General features: G+C 33.0%; 1 protein-coding gene across 2 annotated transcripts in view; it reads right to left on the bottom strand.

The window, feature by feature from the left end:
- Positions 1-12,940, bottom strand: part of LOC110100269 (putative hydrolase C777.06c) — a 54,004-nt gene that overhangs the window by 22,103 nt on the left and 18,961 nt on the right. For both annotated transcript variants that reach the window (XM_020827701.2, XM_020827700.2), the window contains exons 2-3: positions 966-1,093; positions 745-857 (exon numbers count right to left, since the gene is read on the bottom strand). In XM_020827701.2, the coding sequence (XP_020683360.1) occupies positions 745-857; positions 966-1,093 (241 nt within the window). The remainder of the gene's footprint in view (positions 1-744; positions 858-965; positions 1,094-12,940) is intronic.

A 12,940-nucleotide genomic window follows, 5' to 3' on the forward strand; every position in this document is an offset into this window, starting at 1 on the left:
AGCTGAGCAAAACTTTAAGTTCCGATAGGAAGACCTAGTGTAAAAGAATACAGAAAAAAGAGAAGGATATAGACACAAAAAGAACATACAGAACAAAGATAAAGAGTTTTGAAGAAGGAGATGGAAAGAAAGTGATGGTAATTTTCTGTTCTGTCGATGAGCAGAAAAGGAAAGGTCCCTTCCAGGCAAAGCTACCAAAGTCCATATATCCCAGATGGATAAATAGCTCTAAAGCTAACTACATCTAGAAGGGAACCTTTCACCTTCATATCCGGAGATGCTTCATGTCAACCCCAATCTATCTCTTCCCGTGATCCGAGGAAGCAACTCCACCATAAGTAATAAAGAAAATAGCAAGGGTGAATCCCATTGAATCAGAAGCTAATGCACTTATATTAAAACCACCAATAAGTTCTCATAAAAAAAAAATCTTACCCCATTAACAATATAATACCAATGCAAGGAATGTTCAAAGTCACAATACATGTTTTAGCCTTGAAAAAAATCAAAAAAAGCTATAATGATGTTCAACATATTGGCATGAGAAATGTTAAGCATTATTAAGAACATGAATAAATTTTAGGTATGGGTTAATTATAAAGATTGCAAATAGCAATGAGGACAATAGATCCTTTACAAATTTGAAATTCTTAAAGTAACTACTGGTTGTAATAGCAGTGCAAAGTTCACCAAAACCGTATGCAAGCACAAACTGAAATATATAGCAAATAAAATTGACCATACTTGCCAGCATCAACAAGAATGTTAAATCTTCCATTATCATTAGCATAACGAATTAGGATGCTTGTGTTGCGTCTCCTATTTTTATTTCTGGGCTCAGTTGCTTTTTGGCAGACCTGCAACAGCCAATTAGCACTGACAATCATAGAAACTAATATTTTCTATGGAATTAATTCCCTACCAAATGAAGTTGGAATAAGAAGAAAGAAACCTCATAATCGTACCATGCAGTTTTTTAAGGGATTTGTGAGGCAGCTAACTCGAGGGATGCCTTCACTGGTTCCTGTGCCTAAGAAAATAATTTCGGACTGTTTTGCGGCTTTCTTTATATCACTATCTCTAGTTTTCAAGCCTGAAATGGAGATGACAAACTTGTCTCAGACCAAAACAATAAGTAATGAAAAACGGTCTATCAAAATTGAACTTAAAAAGCATTTTTTTTATCAAAAAGCTGGTTATAATGATATTTTACTTTGCACAAGACTCGTTTGAAATGGTTTACCTAATCAAAACATTTCTTTGTTTTCAAAAGTGTCTATTGTTAAATCCTGTTTCAAAAATTTAGACTATTGTCCAACCTTCTCATCTTAAAGCCCCTTTTATCACTGAATGAAAATAATAAATAAAAAGAGTGGCTCGAGACAGTATTTGCATTTTATTATAATTTATTCGGGGTAAACAACTCATCTACAAGCGAATAAAAGTTCACAGGAGTAATACTTAGGAATAAACACATCCTTCAAAAAATCAAATGGGAAATACAAGAGAAAGATGATAGAATGAAATTAAGCTAGTAAGTAAAAGCAAGCCGCAGTAAAGAGGGTACAACATGAAATGTTTCAAATGTCATGCAATCTCTGAGTGACACTGCAGAGAAGTGGTAAGAACAGAAAGATGGACTCAAACTGATATTTGTACCAGTGGTTACTGAGGATAAGTGCAGGACACTTTTGATCTACATATGGAAGCTAAAGTTTCCGATCTTGAAGCTTAGCAAGATTTAAGAGATTTATTTTTCCCTATTCATGTAGTTTAGAATGAAAACTTGTTATAACAATCTTGAAGCAATGTAAGATGCAGCTAGATTCATATCCCGTAAATGCTAGATGCCTTCATATTTAAAGAATGGATGTTTTATTGTTTCCTGCATAATAAGTTCGATAAGATATGCGTTCCATTTATTTTATATTTCTACAATAACCATTCATATTTCCCAGACAATGACTAAGCGAAAATAACAATAATATTTCATGGGTAGTAGACTAATAATGTAATATATAACATCAAATTAATATTTCTAGTTTCGCTTAAGTAGTTGGCATCCTTCGAAGGATTAATTTTAAGAAGAAGCTTAAATTTAGATAAATTAAGTAAAAGGAGATTGAATAGGAGGTAATTTAAAAAGTTCAAACAAATATCTTCAATAAATTTATATTGATATTATTTTAAATTTAGCCAATTTAAAAAAAGAATTTTAATTAAGATGTTTTTAATAAAATTTTGTGAGGATGAGTTTAAAAAAAATTAAATTTATTTAAAGATAAGGCAATAAGCAATTAATTAACTGTTATACAACATTTATTTTAAAATAATTTTTAATTTTTAAAACTTTTACAATCTAAATTTTTGTCAAAGTATTCTCACATATCCCTTTTACAAAGTAGATCCTAGAAGACCTTTTATGGCTACTTATTTTGGAGAATATAGCAATGCTTTTTTAATTAATTTTGAAGGATGACATCCACATTTAGTATAAGATAAATATAGGTTTTAATATCTTTAAAAATTTCTATCAATGTTGACAATAATCACAAAAACATGTACTCATTCAATTATTTTGTCACATAATATTAAACTATAAAAATATTATAAAATAGAAAAGCTCACAATAAAGGCAAAGCTAATGGTTCCGTTATTTAATATCACTATTATCTTCAAAAGACAAATAAATACTTTTGTTTTTCACTGAAAATGCAATATCTATGTTGCACCGATACGGATACGATGACACTGATACAATACGATACGGATACGAGACACGTCAATTCTTAAAAATACAGGATATGGGTACAACGCAGACACGGCATTATAATTTATAAATCATACATAAAAATTAAGAAAGCAATCAAAACATAATAATTGAAATTAAAAAAAATATGAAAGGAGCATCATTTGTAGCCTTGTAGCTTATAATATCAAAATAAAAGTAAGCATTAAATGTCTAGTACAACAACAAAAGCATAAACATAAATTGTCTAGCAAATGAAGTTTCAACTATTCAATAGAAGGAATGATATGATTAACTTCTTCAGTGGGTTGTCTTTGAACTTCTATATCATCTTCAATAAATATCATAGCTTCTAATTTAGGCACATCAAGTGAAAGATTAGCAATTTCTAATATTCTCATATCATCAAGAGACTCCAATCCATCTCGGAAATGAGAGAAGCTCGCTTGCAACCACGGAAGTAAATATGACAAGTCTTCTTTTCAGATTTTTTTTTGTTTTTCAACGGACACACGTATCAGATACGCCTGTCCTTTTGAAATTAAATAGTATTTTAATTGGATACGGCAAAGCCATGTCCGACACGTATCGGTGCCGTATCGGAGGCATGTCCGTGTATCGGTGTATCGGATACAGCACGCCTTCATAAATAGGTGTATCAGTGCAATATTAATTTGTTAGGCTACAAATAGGATTTAACTAATATAATAAATTCAATAAAATGGAAGTTTTTAAATTTTATGCATGTAAAATTCTGAAGATTATTTGATGTGATAGCTATTTTATTTGCTTAAATTTAGCAAAATCATTTAAATATTTACTTCGGAAATAAAAGAGTTAGAAATTTGAGAAAATTGATCGTATTTATTTTGTTAATGGCAAACTTCATTAGCTTGATTAAACTATGCTTAATCTAATTGATCATCCCAGCTAGCGCTAAATTTAATGATTTTATAAACTAATTGAGCATAACTATTAGTATTCAAATTTAATAATAATAATAACAATATCAATTAAGAAATTAAAATGGTAATAATACTTTTATGTTCAAATTAAATTAAAATTAAACTTTAATCCAATTTTTCTTGATACATTTTAGATGAGAATGCTAAAATTTATGGGCCTTTTCAACAGAAATAAATAAATATAGAATAACTCATGCATTTGATGAGATATGTAAACAAACAAATTAAAGTAGAACCTTCTCAATTTGAACTTGAGCTTGACTCAAACAATAAAGCTTACTAGAACAGGAGCAGAAGAGTGAGATGCCATGAAATTTGACATTTTTCTCCATATCAACTTATATTATTTTCTTTTGTAAGCTTATTAACATATTTCTATGTCGCAATAGATATCTATCTATCACTCTCCTTAGCAGTCATTTGTGCATGATCTAATTTTTGACAACATTTGTGTACTTTGTATAAGTAAGCCAGTTGTAGTTCTATGTTTCAACAAATATATATACTTCTCAGTGAGCTTTCAAAAAAAATGTTATGCTTGATCTTATACTTCGACGATAAGCTGCAAATTATAAAGAAATTTGTATCATCATAAATTGGCATAAAGAATAGGCCTCTAGAAATTAATAGAATCCTGACACAGTTGAAACTTAGAATCCTCCCAGCATTATATTACGATAGCACTACGCATATAGCTAACCTTGTAGGTGGACTACGCAATAATAGTGGCTACATCGTGATGCATGTCATGGATGATGAGGTCTGCGAATTCAAGTTGGTTGAAGCCAGTAGACGCACATGGACTAGGCGCAAAGAAATTGAAAAACTACATATCCACACAAACAAATGAAGCGGGATATTCTTCTCATATCCATTTCGATAAACCACAACCATCTACCTAAGTATAAAAGTTCCTCTTAACTAGAAATTCTTATAGACTTTAAATTTACCCAAAAACCTTCAAAAGACTTAGTCATCCAAACTTGTCATTTTTTGTAGGCCTATCCTATTGTTGGCGAATTCCTTAGTTGTCAGCCGCTCAAGCATAGCAAGCAACGGATGATTGATTTTACCTTCCCATACTACTTTCAAGAAACTCACTCATTTAGGCTCAACATCAGTGATGGTCAAACTATTTCGGAGCATCGTGTGGTCAATTTAGAGGTGTATCATAGTGTAAGCATGGGAGATAATAGAGAATGACATTTGGGAGCGGGAAGTACTGTAACGTGCATTGAAGGGATAGTCAATTATCAATAATGTCAAATATAGAAAGACATCCTAGAACAAATAAAGACTAATAGTCGATTGCATAAAGTACAACCACCCATCACGGCCATGCTAGTGGTGGAGCCTTCATCCTTCTAGAAGCCAGCGCATTGGCAAAATATGAAAGATATCATTGCTTGCTGATCAGCATATGTGCATACACCCAGTAATGTCGTCCAATCATTACAACTACACATCAAAGACTATCTGTTACTACATTATGGTTGTGCATCATCAACAATTTAATCTAAAACAAAGGGAGATCATTGTACGAATTGAGTCAAAATTTGACATCAAAGTCACGTACATCAACGCCTAGGATTCATGCAGAAAAACAATAAAACAATGTTTGGCAGTATGAGGAATTATACTACTTATTATACCCTTAGATGGAATAAATGCAACTCGCAATACCGAGCACAATGTACAGTAAACTAAGCCATAATACTAGTTTTAAAGGAATCTTCTAGTCATTTAGTCTAGGCATATGTGGGTGATGATGCTACTGAGCCATGCTAAGCTTGACTTGTTAACGGCGAATGGCGCACCATGGCGCAAAGGTCCTATTTGAGCTACGGCGCATAGCGCACGGCGCGGCGCACGCCATTTTGAACATGGCACAAATTATAAAAGAATTATAAAATAATAAGCATGAATATGAAATATCATTAAATTGAAAGACAAACTATCATAATAATAAGCAAACAAAGAAAATACAAATAAATAAAAATACAACATAATTTCAAATCCAATAAGTAGTCAATCTTTATACAACTAAAATATATTTAAATGAAAGTAAATAGCATTAAGAAGATAATAATATGCAATCTAACATTTATCTTAATACTTTTAATATATTTAAAAATTAGAAAATATATTATCTTAAAAAAAATATAAAAAATATTTATAATTACATTAAAAAATTTTTAAAACAAATGGCGCGCGCTATTTTGCGCCGTGGCCATGCGCCATGGCGCGCTGTGGCGCAAATTGCACGCGCTATTTTGAACGTTTGCGCTGCGCCATACACATGGCGCCGTAGGTGCGCCGGGCCGCGCCGTGCGCCATGGCGTGCGCTATTTTGCGCCATTGATATCTATGAATGGAACTTTCCTGCTAGATAAATACATAGGGGCACTTTTAGTGGCTATTGGGATTGATAGTAATGGCGGACTATACCTAGTGGCCTTTGCAGTTGTGGAATTCGAATGAGGCATAGAGTTGATTCATGCAAATGCTCCACGACTTAGTGGGGCCAATGTGTGATTATAGAGATCTATGCATCATTTCTAAAGAAACAAATTGAAATCCTTATAAGAAAAATTGTAGTTAGAGGAACCGATAGGAATCCTATAATAGAGAATCACAAGTGCATGTCTTAGGTAGTGTATATAGTACCCAAAATATTGCAATGGAAAATCACCCATGTCGTCCAAGGGAGTAGAACAAGTCACAACCACAAACATCAACAAAAAATTATAGTTTCATATGACCAAGAGAACTAAACATCAATAGGAATACAAGTGAATTCCAATTAGAAAAGGAAAGGGAGAGATTAAAGATAATATGTTTAGAGAATGTGCAATAAAATTTGCATAAGTGTAGTTATCACCTTATGCATTGTAATAGGAATTAATGAATGAGGATTTAGTATGTAGTTGTCGAGAAATGTTTTCATGGGCCGCACATTATCATTGCTTACGACATCTATGAGAGAACTTCAATAAGGCTTTATGAGATCATACAATCACTGGCTGTGTTGTGTGTAATAAAATGTACTGAGCATGTAATGTAGATGATGTTCATGTCTTTGATAGGCACATGCTAGATATAAGAAATATTAAGAAGAAAGCATACAATTGGTTGATTGAATGTGATGTTACTAAGGGAGTTTCTCACATGATGCTAGGTTTTGTTATGCGATTATTATAATGAATGCCTCTGAATGCTTTAACGAGTTTTAAGACGTGCTTGTGATCTTCCAATACAAGGCCATCATGGATGTCTATTATAACTTTGTTGCACAATTTCTTAAGCAAATTGATGTCATAGCACAGCGGATAGCTTCTGATGGCTCACCATTCATGCATCATTCAAAGGATGATATAAAAACTACAGAGCGCGAGGCACACAAATGCCTAGAGATGACATGTATTAGCAACCACGAGTTCCACATCTTCAACATGCCTTGTTGAAGGCAAGAAGGGTCGAAAAAACCATAGCAAAAACATATACGTGCACATGTGGGAAGTCACAAATATATCACATCCTATGTGTACAAGTCATCCTACTGTGGGTCCTAAACCTTCGGATCATAACTCATTCATAACCTGGTATTTTATACTGGAGCTCAATAAAGAAAGCTAATGTTGATTATTTCATGTGCTCCCCGAGAAGAGTTCATGACCTCCATTTACCATTGAAGGGGACTTATCCCGTTGTTGTCAACTACATTTAGGCAACAAATTGGCAGATTTACGACTGATATAATCCGTAACACTATGGAGCTTTTTTATTCTGTCTAACAATAGTTTTTATCACATTTGACGTAGTATACTGGCATTAACAAATCATCTTATCTCCAATTCCAAGGCTTACATTCCTTTAATCAATTTAGATTCTTGAGTAATCATCCAATTCGCCATACCTGAGGGTTTTTTACTTAATACATCAGCTATTATATTCATTTTTGTGGCAGTATTGAATATTAATATCATAATCTTTAGTCAATTTAAGTGATCTTCTTTGCCTCAAATTTAGCTCCTTTTGTAAAAACATGTATTTAAAACTTCGGTGTTCAGTGAATATTTCACATTTTCCTCATATAAATAATGTTTTCAAAATTTTAAAGCAAAGACCATGGTGACAAATTCCAGATCATGGGTTGGATAATTTCTCTCATGCAGTTTTCGTTACCTTAAAATCACATTTTTAATATGAGTTAGTTAATACATTTTTATTTTGCATTAAAACACATCCTACTCCTTTTGATGATGCATCACTATAAATTTGAAATATTTCAATTCAATATGAGTTAGTTAATACTAGTGTTGTCAAATGTTTCTTTAATTCTAGAAAATTATACTCACATTCTTTTCTCCATTCAAATTTAACATCATTTTTAAGTAAACTAGACAATGGTATAGCTATTAGTGAAAATCCTTTAACAAACTTTCTATATTATCCAGCTATGTAATGTTCTTTGGTGTTAGCCATTCAAATATTTGCTTTTACCTTATGAGAGTTTATTGAAATTTCTTCTCCCCTTAATATATGTCCCAGAAATGCTACACTTCTTAATCAAAATTCATATTTTGAGAATTTCACATGCAATTGATTCTTTGCTAATAGCTCTAATACTATTTTAAAATGCTAAGAATGATCTTTATCAATTTTAGAATATATCAAAATATCATCAATGAATATGATCACAAACTGATCTATGTAGACTTTGAAAATTCGCTTCATTAAATTTATAACAGCTTGTGTTTTTGTCAGTCCAAACGGCATCACCAAAAACTCATAATGGTTGTTTCTAGTCTCTAAAACTGTCTTTATAATATCTTCTTCTTTCACTCATACTTGATGATATCTTAATCTTAAGTCAATTTTTGAGAATACCACGACACTTAACTGCTCAAATAAATTGTCAATTTTTTGGAATGGGTATTTATTTTTAAGCATCATAATATTTGATTCTTGATAATCAATGCATAACCTCATTGATACATCTTTCATCTTAACGAAGAGTACAGATGCACTCCAAGGCAAATTATTTGGTCATATGAATTTCTTATCCATTATTTCTTACAACTGATATTTCAATTCTTGCAGCTCTTTAGGAGTCATGTGAGGCAACGTACGTATAATTGATTTCCCATGTTATAATTCAATTTCAATCTCTACTTCTCTTTTAGGTGATAATCCTAGTAGTTTCTCTAGGAATACATCAAAAAATTCTTCTACAACTAGAAAATTTTTCAATTCTTGAATATCTTTATTAGTACTTCAATTTTAGCAAAGAACATGACTTCGCCGCTTCTTAATCATTTACTGACTTTCAATGCAATAACTATAAAATATACCATAATTTTATTACAAGAAATGTAGAATGGCTTTTCATTCGGTAAGTCAAATTTTACTTGATTCTTCCAACACTCAATTGTAGTGTAGTATTTTACTAGCAATCCATTCCAAGAATATGATTAAAAGTTATGATATGTAACAGGAATAATTCAATCATAAATTTTCTACCGTGAATATTAATATCTCATGTCTATGTCAATCCTTTTATAAGGTGGTCACCAAAGTTTTGGTTAACAAGCTGAAACTATGTTAACAAAAGTAATTGGTGAGGAACAAGGGGCTTTTATTCCTGGAAGATCAATTTTCAACCCCGGTTTATTGGCTCAAGAGCTCATGTATAAGTTTCAATACTCAACTATGAAAAAAAAACTATGAAAACTGACTTGATGGCACTTAAAGTGGACATGGAGCAAGCCTATGACAGTATGTCCTAGGATACGTTACAAATGGTGATGGATGCAATGGGGTTTCCTAACCGATTTGTTGAGTGGGTCATCTAATGTGTCACTAATCCGAGATTCACACTCCTGTTAAATGGCAACAGATCTTCATGGATTAAGGCTCAAAGTGGACTTCGGCAAGGTTGCCCGTTGTCCCCTTACCTTTTCATATTAGGTTGTAAATTGTTAATTAAAGCTTTTAAGCATAATGGAAAGCAATTGGGGCTTCAGGTGTCCGGCAATTTTGAGAGAATCTCCCACTTATTATGTGTCGATGATATCTTAATTTTTGTTGAGGCCGTAAGGGCTAATGTCGTTTGCATCAATGATATATTGCAGATGTATTGCAATCGGATGGGTCAAAACATTAATTGCTATAAATCTGTAAGACCCGAAAAAAAAATGTTGTTTTAGACCTCGCACGCTTTTCAAAGCGCCGCGACGAGTTTTAAGTAAAAAAATCAAGGTTGCCGGTTTTCGATGGGAATAATTTTATAAAATTCTACGCAAAATTCTAAGAAATTTGATATATAAAACTTATATTTAATTTTGCTTAATTTAGGAAATAAAAATTAGAGAAGTCTCATAATATCCAAAGTACCCCTAGTGTTTATTAAAGCTTGGAGAGTTTAAGTGAGGGCAAAAAGGGTCTTTTGCAATCCCTATTTCCTTAAGTTATGAAAGAACCGAAACCCCACTCATTCCTTCCGCTCATTTTGGTCAGCCGAAACGAAGGGAGGCGGAACCAAGAGGAAGAGGCGAGCGGAAGGGAGCGGCGGGGGGCTTCGGGCGGCGGTTTCCGGCGGCCGTTCGTGGAGGAAAAAGATTTCTAGGGTTTGAGAAAACTTTGATTTTCTTTAGAAATTTTGGAGATATTTTTATGAATAGAAATGTGATTTTCTTTAGAAGTTTTGAGTTGGAGAAATTTAGGGGTTTTCCATAAAATTAGAAATTTTGAAACTACTTTTATAAAATTGATTCCTAAGGGTTCTATGATAGTTTCTAAAGGAAGAAATTGAGTTTTTTTCTTACAAAATGTATTTTCCTATTTTCTAATTATTTTAAATCCGAAATATATTAATTTAATTATGAATTAGGTGTAAGGGAGAGTTTGGCATGTTTATGTGAGGGAATCAATGAAAATGTGTTTTTCAAATTTAGGGTTTTAAGGTAATTCCAAAAATAAAATTTAATTTTAAAATGCTAATAGAGTGTACGGAATGGTGTGTGCTTAAATAGAAATTTAAGAATGTGGCTCTTCTATATAAAAAAGGATTTAAGAGGGTTTAGATGGGAAGCATGAACATGAATTAGGGAGGGGTCCTTTATTACCATAGCATAAGGGTTTAGAGAATTTATGTGGGATTAGTGTTTTTTTTTTACTTGATGTGTGTGTTTCATTTAGGTATTGAACGTGTGGAAAGGAAGAGTTCATAAGGATAATTGGCGGAGCACATCGTATTGAGGTAGGTAAATGTGACACTTTTAAATTTAGAAGAAAATTTCAATTCTTTCCACCATAGCATGTTTTATACCGTTGTGAAAATTTTTAACATTCTTCCAATCGTACTGCATTTATATCTTATTATGTTCTAAATGTCATGCACATGTTTCTATGGTTGCCTAATTATATGAACTCAATTAGAAATGATTTAGAGACAATTGAGCTTATGCTTAATATCATACATATGTTCATATTCATGTATTATCATACATTGCAAGTACATCTCTTATATGATGGTATATAATGTACTTATTTCTTTCTAAAGTGATGAATAAAGAATGTACTTAGCTCTTTTCTTTCCTCATGTTATCATGAAATCATGTAGCACATTAGGAGACAATTGACCATAAGCATGAATAAGGATCTTTTTATGAATAACTAAAGAATGAATGTATGTACATGTTGATGCGGAGGTATCATTGGTAAAGGGGCTCTTTGAGCTAAATGGTAAATGGGCTCTTCTGAGCTAAATGGTAAATGGGCTCTTCTGAGCCAAATGGTAAAGGATTTGGCCAAACAAAATGTACCTGATCAATGCAAAAGATACCTCCGAGACGGGTGATTATAAGATATATAGTACATTATATGCATATAAAACATCTTATGATTCATGAAAACAATTCATGTATTGAGAAAAATGATTAGTTGCAAGCTTAACTAAAGAAAGAGGTTTAATGGTTGGCCTAGAGGCATGCTACTCAATTTTTATGATTTGTTTAGTGTTCCTACAAAAAGTATTGACTTACATGTTATTTCCTTTGCCCTGTTTTCTCTAAATTTAATTGAAAATGCATTTGCCTATTAAGTTACGACTCACCCATATTGTGGGAAATTTTCAGAAGATCCTGCGAATAGATAATGACAGACCAACTACCGCACATTTACCGTCGTAGGGAGATGACGGGCGGCAAGTTCTTTTGAGTTTTGTTATTTTGATTATAGATGGATGTATACGTAAAATTTTTTAGAGAGTTAGATTGTTTGGATCCCTTCTCTTGGAAGAAATCTCTATGTACATGTTTCTTTTGAAAGATGAACGAAAAATGAAAGCTTTACTTGGATTACTTTAGTGGCTCTTTCATCATATAGTTGAAGGTGTTTGGTTTATGTTAGATGATTTGTTGTTATGCTTTGAAGGCTTATTTTCATCCTGTCTGACCTCTGTTCCTGCCTCGCATATGCTAGCTTACCGGGCCAGGTCGTGACAAGAGTGGTATCAGAGCAAAGGATTTAAGAATATTGATTTTTATGAAAGAGCCGATAGGATAATCATATATGTTAGAGTAGATATAAGGGTGCTTGTGCTATTTATTTCTTAGATTGCTTTGTTGCTTTATGTCTCAGGGCTGAGGAACCTGATGCCACTGAGGGCAACACTGGAGATGTCAGGAGAGATTTGCCATCAGTAGCGGAGCCTCAAGGCAGTAGCATTAATGCTTCCTTAGATTCTTTCACACAAATGATGGCGGCTATGACACAGATGATAAAGAGTACTCAGACTCAAGCAGGAGGTAGTGGAAGCACTGTAATGGACAAGAATTTAAAGTTATTCCAAGATATGAAGCCCCCATCATTCGTAGGAGGTGGACCCATAGAGGCGGAGGATTGGTTAATGAAGGTTGAGAAGAATTTGGAAGGAATGTTATGCCCACAAGATAGAAGGGTTTCCTTAGCTGCTTATGCCTTCGATGGGGAAGCAGAAAGATGGTAGAGAAGTCAATTAGAAGAAACTTTTGGAGGAAGATCTAGCAGCCAAGTAACATGGGAGGAGTTTGTCAAAGTGTTTAGAGATTGGTATGTACCGATGACTGCTAGGAGGTCAATGCAAGACAAATTTATGAGATTGGTGCAGGGTGATAGAACCATTACGTAATATGAGGCTGATTTCACCGTGCTTTCTAGGTATGCCTCTCATTTAATTCCTAAT

Source organism: Dendrobium catenatum, unplaced genomic scaffold, assembly GCF_001605985.2.
Source record: "Dendrobium catenatum unplaced genomic scaffold, ASM160598v2 original_scaffold_131100, whole genome shotgun sequence".
NCBI classification, from domain to species: domain Eukaryota; kingdom Viridiplantae; phylum Streptophyta; class Magnoliopsida; order Asparagales; family Orchidaceae; genus Dendrobium; species Dendrobium catenatum.